Source organism: Lonchura striata, chromosome 2, assembly GCF_046129695.1.
Source record: "Lonchura striata isolate bLonStr1 chromosome 2, bLonStr1.mat, whole genome shotgun sequence".
In the NCBI taxonomy this organism is placed as follows: domain Eukaryota; kingdom Metazoa; phylum Chordata; class Aves; order Passeriformes; family Estrildidae; genus Lonchura; species Lonchura striata.
In genome coordinates, this window is record NC_134604.1 from 66947894 (window position 1) to 66968103 (window position 20210).

The 20210-nt window shown below is 38.2% G+C and overlaps 1 protein-coding gene across 1 annotated transcript in view; it reads left to right on the forward strand.

The window, feature by feature from the left end:
* The window catches only part of STARD13 (StAR related lipid transfer domain containing 13), a 286742-nt gene that overhangs the window by 40970 nt on the left and 225562 nt on the right, over positions 1-20210 (forward strand). The window contains exon 3 of the mRNA XM_077781433.1: positions 2812-3721. Within this exon, the coding sequence (XP_077637559.1) occupies positions 2966-3721 (756 nt within the window). The 5' untranslated portion in view covers positions 2812-2965. The remainder of the gene's footprint in view (positions 1-2811; positions 3722-20210) is intronic.

The following is a 20210-nucleotide window of genomic DNA, read 5'->3' on the forward strand; positions in this document are numbered from 1 at the left end:
TTCCAGTCTCATCCCAGGAAAAATAGAGTACGATAGAATAGCAAATTCAGTAAACAGAAAAAACTCATGATTTTCATAGCAAATCCAGTAAACAGAAAAACCTCATGATTTTCATGATTTTTGCAATTAAACTCTAAAAATTACAGCTTTACATCATATCCTGCAAAAATCAAAACTTGTTTGAATGAAATAACCTAGCAAAGTTTTAAAAGAAGTTGGGAATTTATTTTAAATGCTAGTAAATATAGAGTTATATAGAGAGATAATGAAAAATACAATATTTTGGATGATAATTCATGTTTGGGAATCTAAAGCATTATCCTAAAGTACTAGAAATAAAAAATACATAATTCATTTATCCTGAGCATGCCTACTGCAGAATTTAAGGTACAAGGTAGAAACTGATACACAGGAAGTTCCACCTAAATATGAGGTAGAACTTCTGTATTGTGTAATAACTTCTTTGTTATTCTCTATTGTTCTAATCTCTTTGACTAGAACAGATTGCCAGGGGGTTACAGGGAGATTGTGGAATCTCCCCCTCACCAGAGATATTCAACACAATCCTGTGCCACATGCTCCAGGATGGCCCTGCTTGGGGAGGGAGGTTGGACCAGATGTGGTCCAATGCCCTGTGGTCCCCTCCAACCCAACTCATCTTGTGATCCTGTGAATTTCTGTAACTGCTTCTGGAGCATTTTTTGCTAAATGTTTTGCTTATTACAGCAAAGATGTTACTATGAACAGAGAGGTGTATTTCTGCAGATGTTATCACAGCAGATCCTGCTTGGCAGCGTTACCAAAACTAAAGAGAGTCCAGGAAATGGTCCAAGGATGGGAAGAAAGAGTGAAATAGGAAGGGGTGAAGACTGGGAAAGACAATCTCTGCAGGAGACCTGGAGTGCTACTTCTTTTGGAACTATCATCAGATGAAGAACAGGACAGCCACCACAGCAGTGGCTGGTGAACACAACCCACCCTCTCACCTGATGTGGGCAGCCAGGCCAATAATCTTTTGCTGCTTTTTGGGAAGTCTGCTAGAGTAGGCAGAAATTTTTGGCTTATAGATGGCTTTGTGTGGTGGGAATGTGGCTTCTTCCAGGGTGCTGGCTGTCAGGAACTCAGAAGCAAAGGTGATGGCTCAGAGTGAAGCACAAATAATAATCATCTGAAATGGCAAGAGGTTTTTCCACTATGCCCACAATGTGCAAGATATTGTGCAAGAAGTTAGTTATTCCAATCATTCCATCTAAATGTTTTCTTTTTCATTGTGCTCAATTAGTTCTCTCCTTTCTGGAAGTGACGTCAGTTCTGTGTAGATGACTAACCTGAGGCACCTCAGAAAACGAGGCCTTCGGGAGTAGGTATCTCATTCATGCATAGATAATGTAATCTATTATTGTGTATCACAGCTGTGGGCTGAAATTCTTCTTGGCATTATTCGTCCCTCTAAAGACTTTTATCTAGACATCCTCAATAGTTTTGTATTAGGCAGTCAAGCCAGGATGGAGACTTCTCCCACATCAAAATAGGTAAGCAAGAGAAGTGAGAGCATTTACCTTCTGGAAGCATTTTTCTCTCTCCACTGACTCCAGCAGGAGGTTAGACAGTTTACAATAATGTCTGACGTTTAAATAGCTATCAATAGCTGAGAGTAGGTCTACATAAACATGTATGTTCACATCTATTATAGCTGCAGTTCAAATGACACAGGTAATACAATAAATCCAAATTTTCTGAATGCGTTACAGTATTCTTTCTATTACCAAAGGCATGCTTGCAACGCTAAAATATAAACTAACCAGCACTAAAATATTCCTAGCTGGTGTGCATTGCTCAGTTTATAGCACATGCAGTAACAGGCACATCACATGCCAGCATCTTACTTTACATGCTTCCCACTTTGACAGTCACAGTGCTGCCTTCTGACACATCTTCCTCATCATTGACAGGTTTGCCGCATATATCAAAGGCTTAAGCTTCTCTTTTTATTTTGAAAAGCTTCTGTTCTGCTTTGCTCTCTCACAGATGGAGTACCGAAACAATCATTAAAATAAATACTACCAATATTCAATCTGTCACAAGGAGTAAATGACATGCATGGGTGAACAGAAGCTACTCAGTGATGCAAGATCAGTTCTCCAGCTGCCCCCTACTCCCAGTGCATTGGAGGTGCACTGCCTGGGTGTGAGCACGGACATTAGGACTTTGGAAGACATGGCCAACTCTGATGTAGTACTGAAGCTCTCTGTTATTTTTAGCCTCCTTGTATTCCTTTTCAAATCTATTAGAAATGGGCATGTGCTGTAGTGCACTGGCAATTCACTGAATTTGAGACAGAGAAAATCACACCTGTACTGACATCGTCTTTTCTGTCTGTTTTCCCTTTGACATTTCCACGTGTTTTGTCCCTTAGTCTTCCTATGGCATTTTAGTAACTTTATCAAAGCAGTGTAAAGTTTTCAGTGATTTAACAAATAATGAAAATACAGTGAACAGAGGCATGTTTAGATAACAAGCATATGTCTAACATCACTTCAAATGATTCTGAACTGTTGTGTCAATAATCAACTTAGAGTCATTTTAATTAAAAAATATTTCTGCACTTGCCATTTCTTTCCCAGTCTCTAAGCAAAACAAGTTAAAATTCTCATGTTTTATGTCCGTTTAATCTGCAAACATGAAATATTTTTGAAGAGGCACAAGTAAATCTGAAGTAAATTTGATATGAGCATTTCAAGTTTCAGTGTTACTTTTGCTGGTGTGCCCCACTGCAAGCATGTTTTCATTAATTTATTTAATTTTTTTCAGAAGCTGAAAGGATTCAGATGTTTTTATATGAGAATCCAAGCATTAATAATGACTGTGTGATCATGGTTTTGGAAAGCTAAGAATATGTTTCCTGGCTACATATGCAGATGTATGTTTCTTAAGAAAAGCAAGAATGAATTTTGATCTCTGATGGATGAAACCCATTGGAATGGAAACTAACATCTATGAAGAAGAACAGGGCTCACCTTATCTTACATCTGCCAAGTGCCTGGGAACTCCAAAGGAAGCCAAGTATGAAGAATACCAAAGAAAGACAGAAAATCAGACAAGTCCATATGAATTTCAGAATTCATTATTGGAACCTGAGCTAAGCTTGCTGTCTGTGTCATCCTTATTGGACAACAATGAGACATCTTTACAACTTGGCATGGCTGCAGGGCATGCCAGTGCCACCAACCAGCCTGAGACAAAGCACCTTTGTGGAGAATTATCTTGTTCTACAAAGCACACATCAAAGGAAGATCCTTTTAACATTCCCAGGAACACAGAATGGCCAGTCCTCACAGGAAAAAATTCAGACAAGAAACCAGAAACAAATTATGAGATCAGAATTATAGAACACAAACCATGTGCTATCACATTTTCTGATTTTGAATTTTTATCACATGAAGCTGACACTAAGCTCCATATTTGTGAGGCAGGAGAAGCAGATGATTTTTCTTCTGAAGAGGAAGAGAAAGGTAACAGAGGTGATCATGACACATTTACAGAACTGCCACTTTATGAGGCATTTTTCAAACGTCTTCAGAGAAGGAATGTTTCCCAAAGAAAGCAAGCTCAACATGAATTTACTAAATATCAGCACATCTGTCATTTAGAAGACTGCAATAATCATTCTGAAAAGGCATTGAAGGACCCTGACAAAGAAGAAAAACACATGGAGCTAGAGGTAATACAAGCTATTTTTTAGTTTCAAGCGTCTTTTAAATAAGTGATGTCAATTATGGTCGGTTACGGGAGGAAAAGGAGTTGTGTAAATTGTTATAGGGTGATAATTATTGTGAATTACAAAATTAAGAACCTAAATCTACAGTAAAAGTGTACTAGTTTTTTTCACTAGACAAATCTTACTTCAGATTGACCACATTTCTATTAGCCTGAACTTCAATCTTTGGTTTTCTGGTTTCTTTTTTATTTAAATGGGAACATTGGTTCAATTTCCTACATTCCTACAAGATCATATATCATGCTATGTACAGCACACAGTCTGAGAACTGTTACAAAGAGATAGAGCTCATGTTTAGTCTTAGAGCAGATATATTTTTTCATGCTGAAAAATGGGCTTTTAGTGTGGTGGCACTGTAGCACTGAGCCACCTAATCCACAGCACTGTTTCCATTTAATAACTGCTTTCTGTACTATTATTTCATTAAAACAATATAGAGGACAAGTTTCAAGAGTGGTATATAATAATTTTTGGTTGGTTCGTGGGTTGGGTTTTTCTGTTTTATTTTAATCTGTGCTGTTATATATCATGACATTCTATAGACCAGTGGCCAAAATGAAAAGATAAGTTTTCAGGACAAAATTAAATACCCTGTGAATAAAAATCATCCAACTATATATAACCTTTCCAGGACAAAAAAAAAAAAAAAAAAACAAAAACAAAAACACAAAAAACCAAAAAACAAACAAACAAAAAAAAACCCAAAAAAACCAACTTTGAGTAAATTAGCTTTGTTTGTTGGAACTGGAGGAACAGAAGCTTCCAGCTCAATTGTCACTAGTCTGGACAACAAGCACAGTTTCCCCCTGCTCACAGCTGGTGAGAAACCAAATTACTAAAGCTAAACACATTTATCATTGGAGAAGTTTAGTTCTAGTACAAAAATTAGAAGTGACTCCAAATAGTGGGCAAAACCAAACCCTTAGAATTCCACTGTTCCTGACCTTGCAGCACAAATTGATCTTAACCTACAAGTCAGGCATACCTTTCCATCTTCTCTTCTCCTTCCTCCAGCTTTTAAAAGTTATTTTCTTGTAAATCTGCTCTATGCCTTGAAAACCAGGCAGTAGCCCTGTAGTCTTTTACCCAGTGTGTTTTATTTTATTTTGCCTGCAGTTCTCCTTTTATTTCTAGCGCTTATGACACAGAGTTGCTTCATTGATTTCTGATTAAATGAAGGGAAGTAGAATTTGGACTATAATGTCCATATTTACATCAAAACTCTGGTGTAAAATACTTAATTGCTTCTCTCCTTTAGTACTAATCTATCTCCACTTTGGAGTGACTATGCCCTTAACTGAGTGTGAGTTTTGTGCTGTATTTCGTACATATCCCAGCTTCACTACAGAAACACATCAGCACATAAAGAAATAAGCCAGATTTTTAAATATCTTTCTCTGTAGATAGTATGAGAAGTCCAAGGCCCACAGATGGTTCCCAAACAGTGCAACTTCTGATGCAATACTGACCCTGATTCTCATAACACATGGTTTATTAAGTAATTGCATTGTTCTTCTAACCTAAGCCAAGTCTTACTTCCTCATTTACTCCAAAACATTATAGTAATGAAAATAATATACCTTATATATATAAGGTACATATTATATAATAATATATAAATAAAATGTATGCACAACATCCTTTGGATTTTCTTTACTGAAGGTCATTCCCATAGATAAAAGGCAGATGCCAGGAGATATTGTCATTTAGTTTACTTTATGTCTATGCCATAAAATAAACTCAAGGATGCAGCTTGAGTTTACAGTGCAAAATAATGGATTATAAATTGCCAGACAAGCATGTGAAATTACCTAATAAATTTCAGTAAATGTGTCAAAACATTTCAAAAACTGGATGCAATGTTGCAGTCCTGGTTTTGATTTTTTTCTATAAGTAAAATATGCATCATCAATAAGTATGTCAATAAGTATGCATCATTCTAGGAAAGCTTCCAAGAATTTAAAAAACAAATTAAAAATAAATATTAAGATTATCTTGTCTCTCAAATTTTAGCAGCAGTTATGCATTACTATGCAAACTGAAATCTCCTCCCCATGACTCTGGTTGAAGCAAATGTATGTCACTGCCAGGTTACTTATTTCTATTGTTTGGAAATGGTGTTAGGGAAAAATACCTTTCTAGTGGAAAGAAATGAAATGAAGTAAATAGACAGCATGGGGTAAAAATGTTGACAAGGGCAACTGTTACTGCTAAACCTTAAACTTAAAAATCATGTAATAAACACATTACTTTGGCTTACAGATACAGACAATCATACAGAGCACCCTGCACAAGATCCTGGCTAAATCCTTGTTACTGAAGTTCACAGTGAAATTGTGTTTAAAATCTATCCTGCAGGGATAGATTCCTAGCCAGATGCACCTGTTACTGACTGCAAACCTCCAATCTGAGTTCTAGAAAGGAGGAAAGGCTGTCACCTTCTCCAAGATGGAAGCACTGGCCCTTGTAGGCAGTTACCACAAGCAGAGTCAGTGTCCCAATCTCCTCTTAAATAGTTGTTACACACATTTAGGTGACAATTCTTGAACTTCTTGTTTCATTCTAATTAATAAGTAGAGACAAATCTTCAAGTGCACTGAGCAGTAAACAAGTAGAGGGAAGATGGAAAACATTCAACTTGTGTATGCTGCCAACTCTATGTCAAGTGGAAGAAACTGCTGAAAACAATTAAAATAATGATGCCCTTTAAAATAATGCTCTTTCTTTTTCCAAAGGCTTACAGCTTCTGCCTCTTCTGAGTGGTACAAGATAAATGATACTTCTGTTCAATTTATGAATTCAGCATGGTCCCCGAGTTTCCACCCTTACAGCAGTTCCACATATATTTCCTGTGTTTTCTCATAAAATCTAAATTTGGCAATCGGTTTTTCCCTGTCAGGAGTCTGTAATCTGCAGTACATTTACTGCCTAACACAGTTCTGCCCAAATACTTAGACTAATGGTTGGACTAAATGTTCTTAGAGGTTCTCAGAGGTTCTTTCCAAAGTAAGTAATTCTATGATTATTTGGTTAGTTCTGTCCAGAGATTCTTTTGCAGCTCTGAAGTGACAACTTCAGCCATTTTTCCTTTCTTGTTTAAATTCAAGTCGTCATATCAAACTTGATACAGTGTTTGTGCATGCAGCCAGCTCTGTGTGCAGGGGCAATAAATTATTCAGAATAGCTTCTGAAACATTCTGGATTGCCATTTCTTCAAACTATACTGAACAGAACACAGGTGAAGACCATATTTAACCAGGAACTACTATTCAACTTTCCATCAGTAAGCTTATCCTAGACTTACATAGCCTGATAACAATATGTGTAACTTTCAGGAGTAACATTTCAGACAAGAAAATAATTGAAGGTATTCGAGAGATATTAGGGAACAAGAAAGTATTATGAAAACATAGCCTTGACAGTGTAATTTGTCATGGATCTTCCCTGACCCCGGGGATTGTATAGAAACCCTGCAATATTGTTGCTGCAAAGAGACAAGCATAGTCCTACCAACATGGCAGCAAACTGAAAATCCTTTCTGGGACAATTTCAAACATTTTCTTTGGGCAGGCCCTATTAGCAACTGGAACAGCCAAAACCATTTCTGTTGCTGTTGACATTTCTTAGGACACCTAAGAGAGTTGTCACAGCTTCTTCTATTGTTTCTCTCTCCCTCGAGAGACAATGGGGTTAAGTCAGGAAAGCCAAGTGCTGGAAAGGAGTCACTTAGAGTAACCATTAGGAGTGCTAGGTGCTCCAGCAGCCCCTCGAAGCCTCCCTGTCTGCACTCGTACTTACATCACGCCTCTTTCAATGTATTTAGGAAGATCTAAACCAAACCTGCTTGTTTGTTTAAAACATCATAATGATGGACTAATATTTGCATTGAATGTTACTGTGTTCAGCTGGGTCAAACAAAGACTGAGAGGCCATTCCCCAGGAGAGACAAGATGACTGAAACAGATTATTTGGATAATTAAGATAGCATTCACAACGAATATCTTTGTCAGGATTTGGCCTTCAGACTGTAAGTTCAAAGACTTTTGGAGGAGCCAGCACAGGCATGGGAGTGGCCAGTACAATGTCAGAGACAGCCTCTGTGTGCAGCTCTGTATTGTGTTAGCAGGGGAGCAGTGCCATCACCTTTCACAATCAGTAAATCTTCAAAGAAAACTGTAGTGTCATAAAGGAGTTTTGTGAAGCTCCATTGTTTTTGACATTTAAAGCTAAGGCAACTGAACTCTGAAAATTCTTTCAGAAAACAGTAATTTATTCGGGAAAAAAAAAAGGATGATCAGTTTCTCTTTCCCTGATTATTCACTTACTGTCATTAGTTTTCTTGTTTCATCCTTGTACTACAGTTAGGTAAATTTTATCATCATTACTCATTGTCAAATGAAAAGTTTGATAATCATTGTATGAGCTTAAATCACAAGATTTAGACTGGAATAATTTGCTAAAATGCAACATGGAGGTTTCCATAGCATCTGTCCCTCATCTTGTCTGCTTGATTCAGCCCAGGATACATTTGTCTTTCTGTGCTGTGAGGACACACTGCTGGCTCATGTCCAGCTTTTCTTCCACAAGAAACCCTGAGTTCCTCTCTCAGTCTGTGCTCATGTCTGAGATTGCCCTGATGCATGTGCAGCCCTTTGCACCTGGACTTGTTGGACCTCATGAGGTTCTTGTGGGCCCACTTCTCAGGTTTGTGCAGGTTCCTCTGGATGGCATCCTGTCTTTCTGTTGTGAACTTCACTGCTCAGCTTTGTGTCATCTGAAAACTCACTGAGGGAGCACTCAATCCCACTGTCCATGTCAGTGATGAAGATATTGAAGAGCACAGGTCCAAAGACAGAGCCCTGAGAGACAGCACTTGTCAGTGGCCTCCACCTGGACATAGAGCCATTGACCGCAGTTCTCTGGCTGTGTCCATCCAGTCAATTCCTTATCAACCAAACAGTCCACTCTTCAAATCCCTCTGACTCCAGTTTGGAGATAAAGATGTCATGGGGGGTTGTGTCAAATAAGGAAGTCTAGGTAGATGACATTTGTCAGTCTTCTGTCAGTTGCTGCAGTCACAAGAAGAGGAGATAAATCCCATATAATTTATTCAAAAGTCATAGTCCTTAAAGTCAATTATCATTCCTTAAATGTATCCTTCTGTGTGACCTCTAAATATTTTAATCGAGTAATCATACCCTATGAGAAAGGAATCAGAAAGTTTTAAGTCTTTGACAATGAATCTGACTAGCAGTATGCCCAGGTGGCCAAGAAGGCCAATGTCATCCTGGCCTTTATCAGCAGTAGTGACTGTCCCCTGTACTCTGCATTGGTGAGGTCACACTTCAAATCCTGTGTTCAGTTCTGGGCCCCTCATTACAAGAAGTACATTGAGGGGCTGGAGCGTGTCCAGAGAAGGGCAATGGAGCTGAGGAAGGGTCTGGAGCACAAGTCTGATGAAGAGCAACTGATGGAGTAGGGGGTGTTTAGCCTGGAGAAAAGAAGGCTCAGGGGAGACTTCATCACTCTCTACAACCACCTGGAAGGAGGATGTAGTGAGGTGGGGGTCAGTCTCTTCTGACATGTCTCAAGTGAAAGGACGAGAGGAAATGGCCCTATGTTGTGCAAGGAGAGGATCAGATTAGATATTATAAAAATAATTCACCTAAAGAGTGGTTAAGCATTGGAATAACATGCCCAGGGAGGTAGCAGAGTCACCATCTCTGGAGTGTTCAAGAGACATCTGGATGTGGTACGTGGGGATATGGTTTAGGGGTGATTATGGTGGTGCTGGGTTGCTGGTTGGACTAGATGATCTTGAAGGTATCTTCCAACCTTAATGACTCTGTGATCCTGTGAATTTTCATTATTCAGATTACATTGAGTTCATTCAATTTAAATTATCAAAACAGAGCAGCAGTCAAGCCTACATATGTGATCAGGTACTTTACAGCTGCCAAAGTAAGCTTCTTACCCTTGTACTTGGGTGGCTTACACTCTGCTCAGTGGCTTGCTTAGCTGCTCTGAAGCACTTTTCTGAGAGGTACTATTCTGTTTTCATTAATGAGGCAGTGGAACTTAGGTGGAATTCAAACTATCTGAAAATTGCCCTGCAATAGTACCTTCTCTAATTCAGTTGTACAGGAGCAAAAACTAGAGAGGAACATATCAGAGTAAAGTACAAATTCCTACTCTCATTCCTCCCATACTTTGGAATTTTGTACTTCATTTTACCTTATGAAACTGAGACTCCAAAGCTAGAGGAGGAGAACAGTTGCAAACTTGTGATGACTTCTTCATGAGGAATAATACAGTTATTATTATCTCCTTTCAGTCATCTTCTGCACACATTGGAAATCTACCCAGGTAGGAGAGCTTTGCACTGAAATAACAACATCCAAGGAGAACAGGCTATGAAATCAAGGGCAGAAAAATGGGAAATTACTTGTCTAAGAAAGGAGTGATGCACTAAGTTTTATACATTCTAATTTCCTTTGTGTGTCTGTAAGATTTGTACTTTCTCTATTTCAGTGACACATTCTTGAGAGCTGATAGATAAGGACATGGTGACTCAAACTTTGCAAGGTTTTTAGTGTTTATGCTTATTTCCTGCCTGCTTGGAAAAGGGGCTAGAGAACTGATGATCAATTTAGTAATGATGCAATATTGTCAGTCAATAAATAATCACAATCAGCTCTTTACTATTGAAAGTCAGATAAAGGGACTTTATTAAGTTAATGAAAGGATTTTTTATTAGCTTCACAAATTTGAAGGACTAATGGTGAAAATAAGCATTTTGCATTGAGTACTTTTTTCTGTCACCTCAGTAATCCTAAGAGTGTAACCATTTCCAATTGCAACATGGCATTTGTTGTGTCCTGCTTGCTGTGGACTGTTTCTACTGAGAAAATACAGGAACTTTGGAAAATAACAGTGAGGTTATAAGAATAATAGTAATTTAAGGATATGCTTAAAAATCATACTGAAAGAATTGGTATATTGAAATTATGTAGGAGAACATGTAGATGCTATCAATATTACTGCCTTTTATTTCTCCAGCATACTTTCATGCTGCTTGCCTGTTTTAATAAACATGCATCACTTATTGTTGATTAATAGAGAATTAAAAATTAAAAATATATATGGCCCTAGAAAAGAAACACTACTTGCCATTAGCAGATACACTTATTTTAAATCACAGATCACCTTTGGCAGGCATCAGTGGCTATAGGGTTGAGGTTGGAGAAAGGATGCACTCTGTTTTTTGTAGAATACAACCCACAGGCTATTTTGACCTGTCTCTTTTAGCTGTCCCTTTCTGGTAAAATCCTCCTGAGAAAAAGTTGTAATATGAGGGGACACAATCTGTTCTTTATCAAAAGCGGAGTTGATAAACAAATTTCCATGTGATGGACTGACTAACACTCAAAAAATTCAGAGGGCTGCATTGCAGTTGATTCATCTGTGGTTTGCAGAATACCATCACTCTGAAAATGTGTAGGATATAGTAAAAATTACTGACATAGTGAGAGTCTGAGAAAATTAAAATTAGGAAAAACTAATGAAGAAAATTGGATAATTAGTCAAAAGAACAACTCATCTTGACTTTCAAATTCCTTTAGAAAATTTACAAAGTGCATTTCAACTTGGTGATGAATTAGGTTATACATATATTTTATATATACAATATATATATTATAGAAGGTGAGATTACTGAGTTACCTTGCACAATGTGAACCTTGGGCTGTTCAGGTTAATGTGTAGAACTTTATAGTTGTCCTTCCAAGAAGATAATGAACTGCCAACAAATTTTGTTGCACAGCCTCATCAAAGTCCATGTGCACACATTAAAAGACCCTGCAAACAGCATTTTGGGAACCCTTGTTTAGGGTGTCCAAGAGCATTAGTGCATTGTTCATTGTTTATATTTATTGTTATTGTTTTTATTTATCAGTAAATCTTCAGAAGACTCAAGAGATATTTTATACTGAAGGGGGAGAATATTCACTACTTATGAGTTATGTTTTTTTCAAATATTGATTACTTTATTTGTTGTGTATTTGAATATTTTAGAATCATAAGGCCACCTCAGGAAAGAGCAGTATTACTGGTCTTGCCAGAAAACATAAAAAATTATGTGCTTATGGTTGCACTGAGACCATAAAATAAAAGAGGTATATCAAGATTCTTCTTTAAAAGTATCTCAAAATATCTGGAACTTGTGCAATGTGAGCCCATTCAAGTGTTTGATGTGTCTCTACAGAAGGAGAGAAAAAGTCAACAGAAAATATGCCCTGTCTAAGTCAAGGCTGTGATGAACAACATTCTTCTGTCAGAGCATGGGACGAGGCACCTGTGACAATTACAGACTGAGTCTTAGGTGCAGGGAACCAGAGGAAACATGTAGAAATCTGTTAATCTGCTTATCACTGAAATTAAGATATTTCTTCAAGGAACAGATGGAGACACTGGATAAACTATGGGGTGGGCAGTAAACAGAACTTGTGACATCAGAAACTTGCACAAAAGATGAGGAGACCAGGGAAGGGTTGCATTTTAAAGCTGGTTTGGCTGACAGACAAGGATTTGGTATGCTTTTCAAGTCAGCCAATAGAGCTGCAGTATAGCAAAGAAAAAACAAACAAAACAGAAAGAAACAGAACTTTACTGAATCAACAGCCTCACAAAATATATCCTATAATATGTAAAAGTTCTTGAAAGGGATTAAAAAAATGAGCTACAGATTTCTTCATACACAGAAGTCCCACTGGAAGATTGTAGCACTTCCTATTAGGCATTTTAGCTGCTTCTGAAACTTCTTCCTAGCTAACACATGCCCAGTTAATGAAAACAGACTAGTGATAGAGCTAGTATCCCTCTGTCCTTGGCATGAAATTTTAATAATGTTAGCTTGATATTGTAACAGACATATTTCTTTGGTGGGGCCATGGGATCCCAACTGATATGATCAGACATGCTAAGGGATTTATGACCATTTTAGTACTGCCACATCACAGGCTACCGTACAACAAGAAATCTGTGTGAACACTGAGATCCATGACTGAACCCAATTTAGAGATACATAAAAAAATTTTAAATGTAATAAACTTCATTGAGAGTTAATGGATCCGAGATTTAATTTTACAACATTCTTCTGTGGTTATTTTCTATAGGAAAGTGTCATAAGCCTCAAGCCTTTCCTTAACAATCTCTCCAAGTATTTAAAATTGTAATAAAAATGGAACCAGATTGTTCTTTCTATCCAAGCTACAAACTGATGCTCTTGTAAAACTCTTGTCTAATTTTGAATTATCTCAGAGCTAAGAATTTTGCAGTGCAGGGAAGGAAAATCTCCTCTGAATTAGCCTGGAGTTCTCCTGAAATAAATCAGACAGGACATGCAGTCTTATATCTGCATTTGAAGTATTTTTTTCTTCCAGAAATTAATTTCAGTAAAATCTCACCATGTTTTTGCATTGCATGAGTGGGCTTTCTTTATATGTGCTTTCTATGGATTCTGAAATTCTTTGACATTTAGATTATCAACCCAATGTGATCAGGTCTAGAATAAGTAATGCTTTAGCATCACAGATTCAACAGCTCAATTCTAATGTACATGCAGAGAAACTTTGCTTGGCTTTAATCCAACCTTTGTGATGAAGGAATTAGTGATATTGTAGATAAATTACTGTAAGGTTTGCAGTTACTATTTATTGTTTCTATTCAAGCAGTATAATGGTGACATTTCAGTATTTACATAATGAAGACTTCACTGTGGCAAAAGCCTTGGCAGTTAGTCTGGGGTCTTATTTACTTAAATTAAAATGTAAAAAAAGCTGCTAAACCTGCCAAGAAACAACAGAACAGAACACTTCAACTTGTATGTATTTTATTCTTTACAATGTACACCACATATCAAGATCAAGAGAAAAGTACACAAAGCCAGTAGCTAGAAGAAATAATATACAGACTGCCTTTTATTAACATGCCAAGATAGGTGCCTAAACTGAAAGTGGAGTACCGAGAATTTGTGCAACAAAGGATCTAGACTCCTGAGAGTTCACCTCAAGCCGTACTTTTATCTGCTGTGTTGTAGATTTTCCCAAGGTATTACAAAGAACTAGTGATATATGGAAAATTATCATGTTTGTGAGATAAAATATGATTAAAGTAAAAAAAATATTATCCCTGGAAGACAGAAACATTCCAAAGACCCTATTGTTTTTTGTTGTTTTTTGTTTTGGTTTTTTTTTTAATAAAAGTTGCAATACTATGATGCATTTCTAATGCAAGGGGACTTCAAGACACCCCTCTGTTTTATGTTTTGTGTAGTAAAAATCATGTGCTATCTTGAATTGTCCAAGACTTGTCTTGGGGGACACATAATGTCACTGAGGATTAAAAATATAATTGAAAGAGAGAAATGAGATTAAGAAGCCTTAGTGGGAAACCCCCAGTATTCCAAGCAAGCAGAGACAAACTCAGGTCTTTCTGAAATAAAGGCAAAAACAAATTACAGAAGTTCAGAAAATGCTTTTGAAATCAAACTTTTCAGACATGACAAAGCTTGCATTTTGCATGTGAATGACAGACAGCAAACTCTAAAATTGCCACTTCTTCGAGTAAAAGAATTTACCAAGAATACAAACAAAAATAACAGCAAACATTAAAATAGTTAGAATTTGCTATAAATTTGAATGTATACATTCAGAGTTCTTATCTCTGATCATCTTCTCCTGTATGCAATGTTTCCAATTTTGTAAGAAGTTCTTAAGAAGGTGAGTTTAAGTTGCATTAAACAGAATGAAGACATCTAAGCTAAAATAATAATTAAAAAAGACTAGACCTTGATGGGTGCATTTTTTCTTATTTGGAAATTGTGCACAAATAGTTGCAAACGCTAAGGAGTAGTCACACAAGCACCTTGGAACACACAGCATTTAATTCTAACTCAAATTAAAAGGAATCTGTAAGAAGAGCAAGTATGAGGTTGAAAACGGTACAAACTTGAGAAGGAACATTCGGTTTATGCATCCAATTTAAAATTGGCAGTATATATCAAAAACCTCAACCTCCTAGGTGTAACATGACAAATAAAAGCATTCCATTTTGCAAAGGAAGTAATTCTTTTTAAATTTGGGGTTACTTTAGTTCAGAAAAAAACTCCCCAAAGATTCAAAATTCTCCATAACAGTGAATAATTCCTTACCTTGACTGTGATATGTCAGGAGCCTCCAGCAGCTTGCTAGGTGGGCTAGTAAGGAGCTTGGAAGGTAAAGGTATTTTACCCAGAGGAAAGTTGTCAAAATTAAGCTGTCTTTGAAAAGTAATTCAAGTCTGATGCATTGACAAATATCAATTAAAAGAAAAGAAAATCACTTGCCATGTAAAATATAAAATTGCTATCACTTTGGCATTTTAAATTTTAAATTCAATATATGTTGGATGGGTTACAACCAGGCTGGTTTCTACATTGCCTAAGCCGAGCTAAACTGTACATTAATCAGTTTATGCAGGTTTTCCCACTCAGAGTTGTCTAGACCAATCCCGTCTGGAATTGTTTCAGGGTTTTGGGTTTTGGTTTGTTTGGGTTTTTTGGGGATTTTTTTTATGGGCAGCAATATCATATTGGGACTATACAGAGGTGAGCAGGATTGGAGAGCAACTGGGAGAACTTGTCACTTTTTAAAGTTCCTCAAGCATTGCATTAAGACAGTGTGCTAAAATACAAACTATGGTCCTTCCAGCTTTTATCCTGGCATGTTTGGATATACCCCAGGTGCACATAAAGCTTTCCTCTCAAGGATATCTAGAGATCTTCTTAAACCTGCAAATATTGCAATTCTACATTATACTCCATTTTGCTAGCAAGATTTTGCTTATTATTGCTACTGTTAAGTATCCCGCATTTCAAAATACACTGGCTTGAAGTATGTAACTGGAAAAACTAGCTGAAGTCCTTGACTTAGCCTAGGAATTGTTTGGTTTCAGTTATTTCTAGAGTTATACCAATAGATCTCTTTATGTGGATTTTTGTGGTTGATGGGTTTTTTCTAAAATATGCCATATCACAGGGAACTGAAATATTTGTGAATACAATTATCACAGCTGGTAATCATCCCACAGCAGGGCTTATTTTCACTCTTTCGTATAATTCTCTTAGTAATTCTAAACAGTAATGTTCTCCTGTTCTTTTTAATAACCATTACTTTTATAAATAAAGCTTACCAAATACCTTAACAAGGATAAACAGAATTTTTTGAATGCTTTCAGTTAAGGTACTTCACAAAGAGCCAGGCAAATACAAATAAAACTAAAGTACTCCAAAATACAAGTTATGTTAGAACTGGGAGTCCATAACAGTCAGGCTAAATCTTGGTAAGTGAGACCCTGGGACAGGATCATGCTTTCAGCTTCACCTGCCTCAGGTCACTGTTGTCCCTCAACCCTTCTTATTCCAGGAGATGATGTTTGAAGCAAGGGACAGGGAACATACCTGAACCTTAAAGCTCTGGTAACAGTAGATTTTGCCATTTAGTGACCATCCTACTCCTACAGCAAGACAGATTTTTTTGAGTTCCAGGCCTCATTTTCCAACCTATGTGTTATAAAAAAACACTTACATGATATAAGCAAAGTGTTTACAAGCTTTGGGAACAAAAACTATTCTTTCCTTCAGGAATGATGCCTAAGGCTGCTTTATCAAAGCATCCTTTCTTCAAAAATTGAGATCAAACTGATTTAACAGAAAGTGTTTTAGGTTTTTTAACTGAGCTATCCTCTTCCCAAGTTAAAAAGGACATGCTAAAATATATAGTCACTATTTTGTTTCTGTTTTGTGACTAAAAAAGTCACAAAAGAGTCTTCATAAAGTAAGATGTCCAGGGGCAGCAAAATATTATGCAGTCAGTATTATATGTATATGTATTCACTATATGCAGTCAGTATTATACCTATATGTACTCACTATATGCAGTCAGTATTATACAACATTTACTTCACAGTTTCTTTTTAAATTTATAGTTCTAGCGAGACAGGGCCTCAGCTGTTTATAGATACCACTAATAAGTAAAAATACAATGAATAGTTAAAGTTCTGAAAGTTGTTTTGATCACTCACATGTTATTTATGTGCTTCTTCTGAAAGAAGAGTAGTTCAAATTCTGAACACTTTAGGAACATAACTAGCATTAATAATTAAAAACATAAAACTACACACTACATTAATAAGGTATCAATGCACAGAGAGATGAGTGTTCTTGTGCATTACGTGATGATCTTAATTCAGCATTTAAATTCTGCCCAATTCCTTCAGCTTCTTACTTTCTATATTTGTCATGGCTATTCTTGTCATTTAGAGAAAAATGGAAAATCATAAACCACAGCAGATTACTATAGTAACACACCTGATGCTTTAACTTTTAGCATAGGCAGGCAGCAGAAATAGATAATTCAGTTTACCAAACAGAATATGGCAAAAAAAAACCCAAACAGAGACACAGAGAGGTGACTTGCAAGATATATCCTTGGGACAGCCAATGGATTGTTCAGAATGTTATGTTTAAGACTCTTTGCTTCTCCAGGTTAAAAGCTTTTGCCAGTTTTACTAGGCGGGGAGGAATGAAATCTGATGTCTATAGTTTAGGTGATTAATTCTCTGACACTCAAATATTTAAATATCTATAGTTCCCGATCATCCATGGGGGCTGCTGGGGTAGGCCAGCAGCTCTTTAATTTTCTTCCAGAGAAATTTGGAAAGTAGGAAGAAGACCCAAAGTACTGAAAGTGGGGATGGAGCACAGCATGTCTTGCCTTAACATGGAGTTAAGACATCAGCAGAATATTATCTAAATCTGGATGTTAGGGAATGTATTCAGTTTCCACACTATAGAGAAAGCAGGCTGTCAAACGAAGCACATAAATTTCTTATACAGTTGAGGAAAAGACACTGATGTCTTTGAAGAACTCCAGAGGGAAATCCCATCTGATTAAGTGCAGGCATTTAAGAAACTTAAGACAATGAAAAGAAAAATGTGCCTCTTTACTCATCGTTCTCACTTGCAAAAATTTATACAAGGAGATTTATTTGTTGCTATGATCAGTGTCCTTATGTCACTTTGACAAGCTTCTTATAATTTAAATGCTACAACCCACAGCCCACTCAAAACAAGGGGAGAGAAAACATTAAAACTGAGCAATATACATGTACTATAAATTATACCTGGAGCTAGTTTTATCTAGTCACCAAGCATAATGGTTTCTGATTTCAAACTTATTCCCACCTCCCTTTAAATTTGGCCAATTCAAAACTTAAAAAAATATATAATGAATCTTTTGTGTTACACTGTAGTTTTAGTTACAGAGGTATTTTGTTTCCTTCCTCATTTCCAATGACGGTTTTTTTCCCAGAAGATTTTCAAAAATGAACTCATCTGCTGCAATTTTGCCACCAAAAAAAAAAAAAAATCTTTTATGTGACTATTTTTTAATCCACTATTCTTCCCCTGCCTAACATCCAGGTAGGGACTTACTAAATCCCTGTCTTGATCCTTGGCCACAAGAGACAGGTATCTAATGAAGTTCACTGCGCTCCCTGAGTGCTCTGCAAGGAACAACCTGGCAAGGCTAACACCTAAGCAGAAGCTGTTGAGAAACCCCTTTGGTGCTTATGAAAAAATAAAAGAGCATGTGGGATGAATAATACAAATCCTACAGCTCTGAACAACCCTTGTAATGTATTTTTCTTCAGTTTCTTGATCAGAGACTAATTGCCCTTCATGAGAGGAAAAAATTAGTCATTTATAAAATCAAGGATCTCAGGATAGGAAGTGAAAATTTATTGTCCTACTGTTTCTACAGAACTCACCTAATCACCCCATGATGATTTATCTCAGAAAATTAATTAATTGTTTCAAAATGCTTTTCAGATTTAAGATTACCACCCTGACATTCTGAAGAATTAATGCCTCCTGCCTCACCCCTTCCAGGACCTCCTGTTGCCCAAACTATTCCACACCTCTCACTGCTTTCCATGATACTCCAGTCCTTTCCTGTTCTTGCATTATTTCTAGTTCCTACTTCCCACTATTTTCCCAACACTGCCAATGTCTTCTCTACTGACCTTGCCCCATAATGTCCCCAGCATCCCCCTACATGACTCCAGCAAGGGACCATCAGTATGTGCTTTACCTAGTGGTAACTTCCCACTGTCTGGCAAATTAGCACAAATAAATAGGTTCATCACCAGCTACCCAGAAATTATACTGTCTGTTATCTCATCCTCAGTTTTATAATGGGCCATCACTTTTGTCTCTTGTACAGTCAAAATTTTAATTAAACTTGGTTGCCCCTGATTTTTATTCCCATCTTCCAAACTGGCTTGAGGGTATCTGAAATTTTCAAAAGTTGTGGGAAAAATGTCACAGCAGCTGAGCAATACAAAGCAACATAAAAGCAGGAACTTCTCACCAGTGTATGCAACTGCAAAAATATTTCTGAAAATAGCTCTGCTGAGGGACATCCCACAACACCTCTGGGCAATCTGTTCCAGTGTTTGGTGACCCACACAGGAAGTAAGTCCTCCCTCATACTGAGGTGGAAATTCCTGTGCATCAGTTTCAGCCTCTCGCCTCTTGTCCCATTGCTTGGCAGCATGGAATACAGCCCGGTCCATCCTCTGACCCTGAGGTACTCATAAACATTGATGAAGTCCCTCTTAGTTGTCTCTTCTCGAGGCTGAACAGGGCCAGTTCCCTCAACCCTTCCTTGCAAGAGAGGCGTTCCAGTCCCTTGATACACTTTGCAGCCCTCCACTGAAGAGAGATGCTCCAGTCCCTTGCAGCCCTCCGTGGACCCGCTCCCAGGAGCTCAGTGTCTCTCTTGAACGGAGGAGCCCAGAAATGACAGATCTGCGTGTCTTGAGATTACTTTTCAGCTTTGCGTGCCTCTGCTTAGCTGTGCAGCCGAGGCACCAGCAGCAGCCCCCGCACGCCCAGCCAAGGCATGAGGCAAGTCTTTCCAGCTGAAGCGCTCTGACACACGCAGAGCCTGAGGCAGGGCGCTATGGAAAAGTCACTTCTTGGAGGGGCAAAGCCAGGCGTGGCCGGGAGAGTTTCGCCACCATGGGAGAGGCTGTCGGGGCACGCCGGAGGCAGGGACAGCTCGGCGGCCCCTCGGGTCCCGGGCAGCCTGGCGGCCCCTGGTCCCCTCCCTGAACCGCTGCGCCCCTGAGGGCAGCAGGGACGGGCCGAGCGCTCCCACGGGCGAGCGGGCGGCGGCGCCGGGGCTCAGCCTCGCCCCCTGCAGGAGCCGCTCCCCCTGGCAGCGGCTTTTCTCCTCGCAGAGCCCGTGCGGGCGACGCCTCCCGGAGCGGGGCCGGGGAGCGCGGCGCGGCCGGGCCCCGGCGCGCTGCCCCGGCCGCTCCGGCCGCCCTG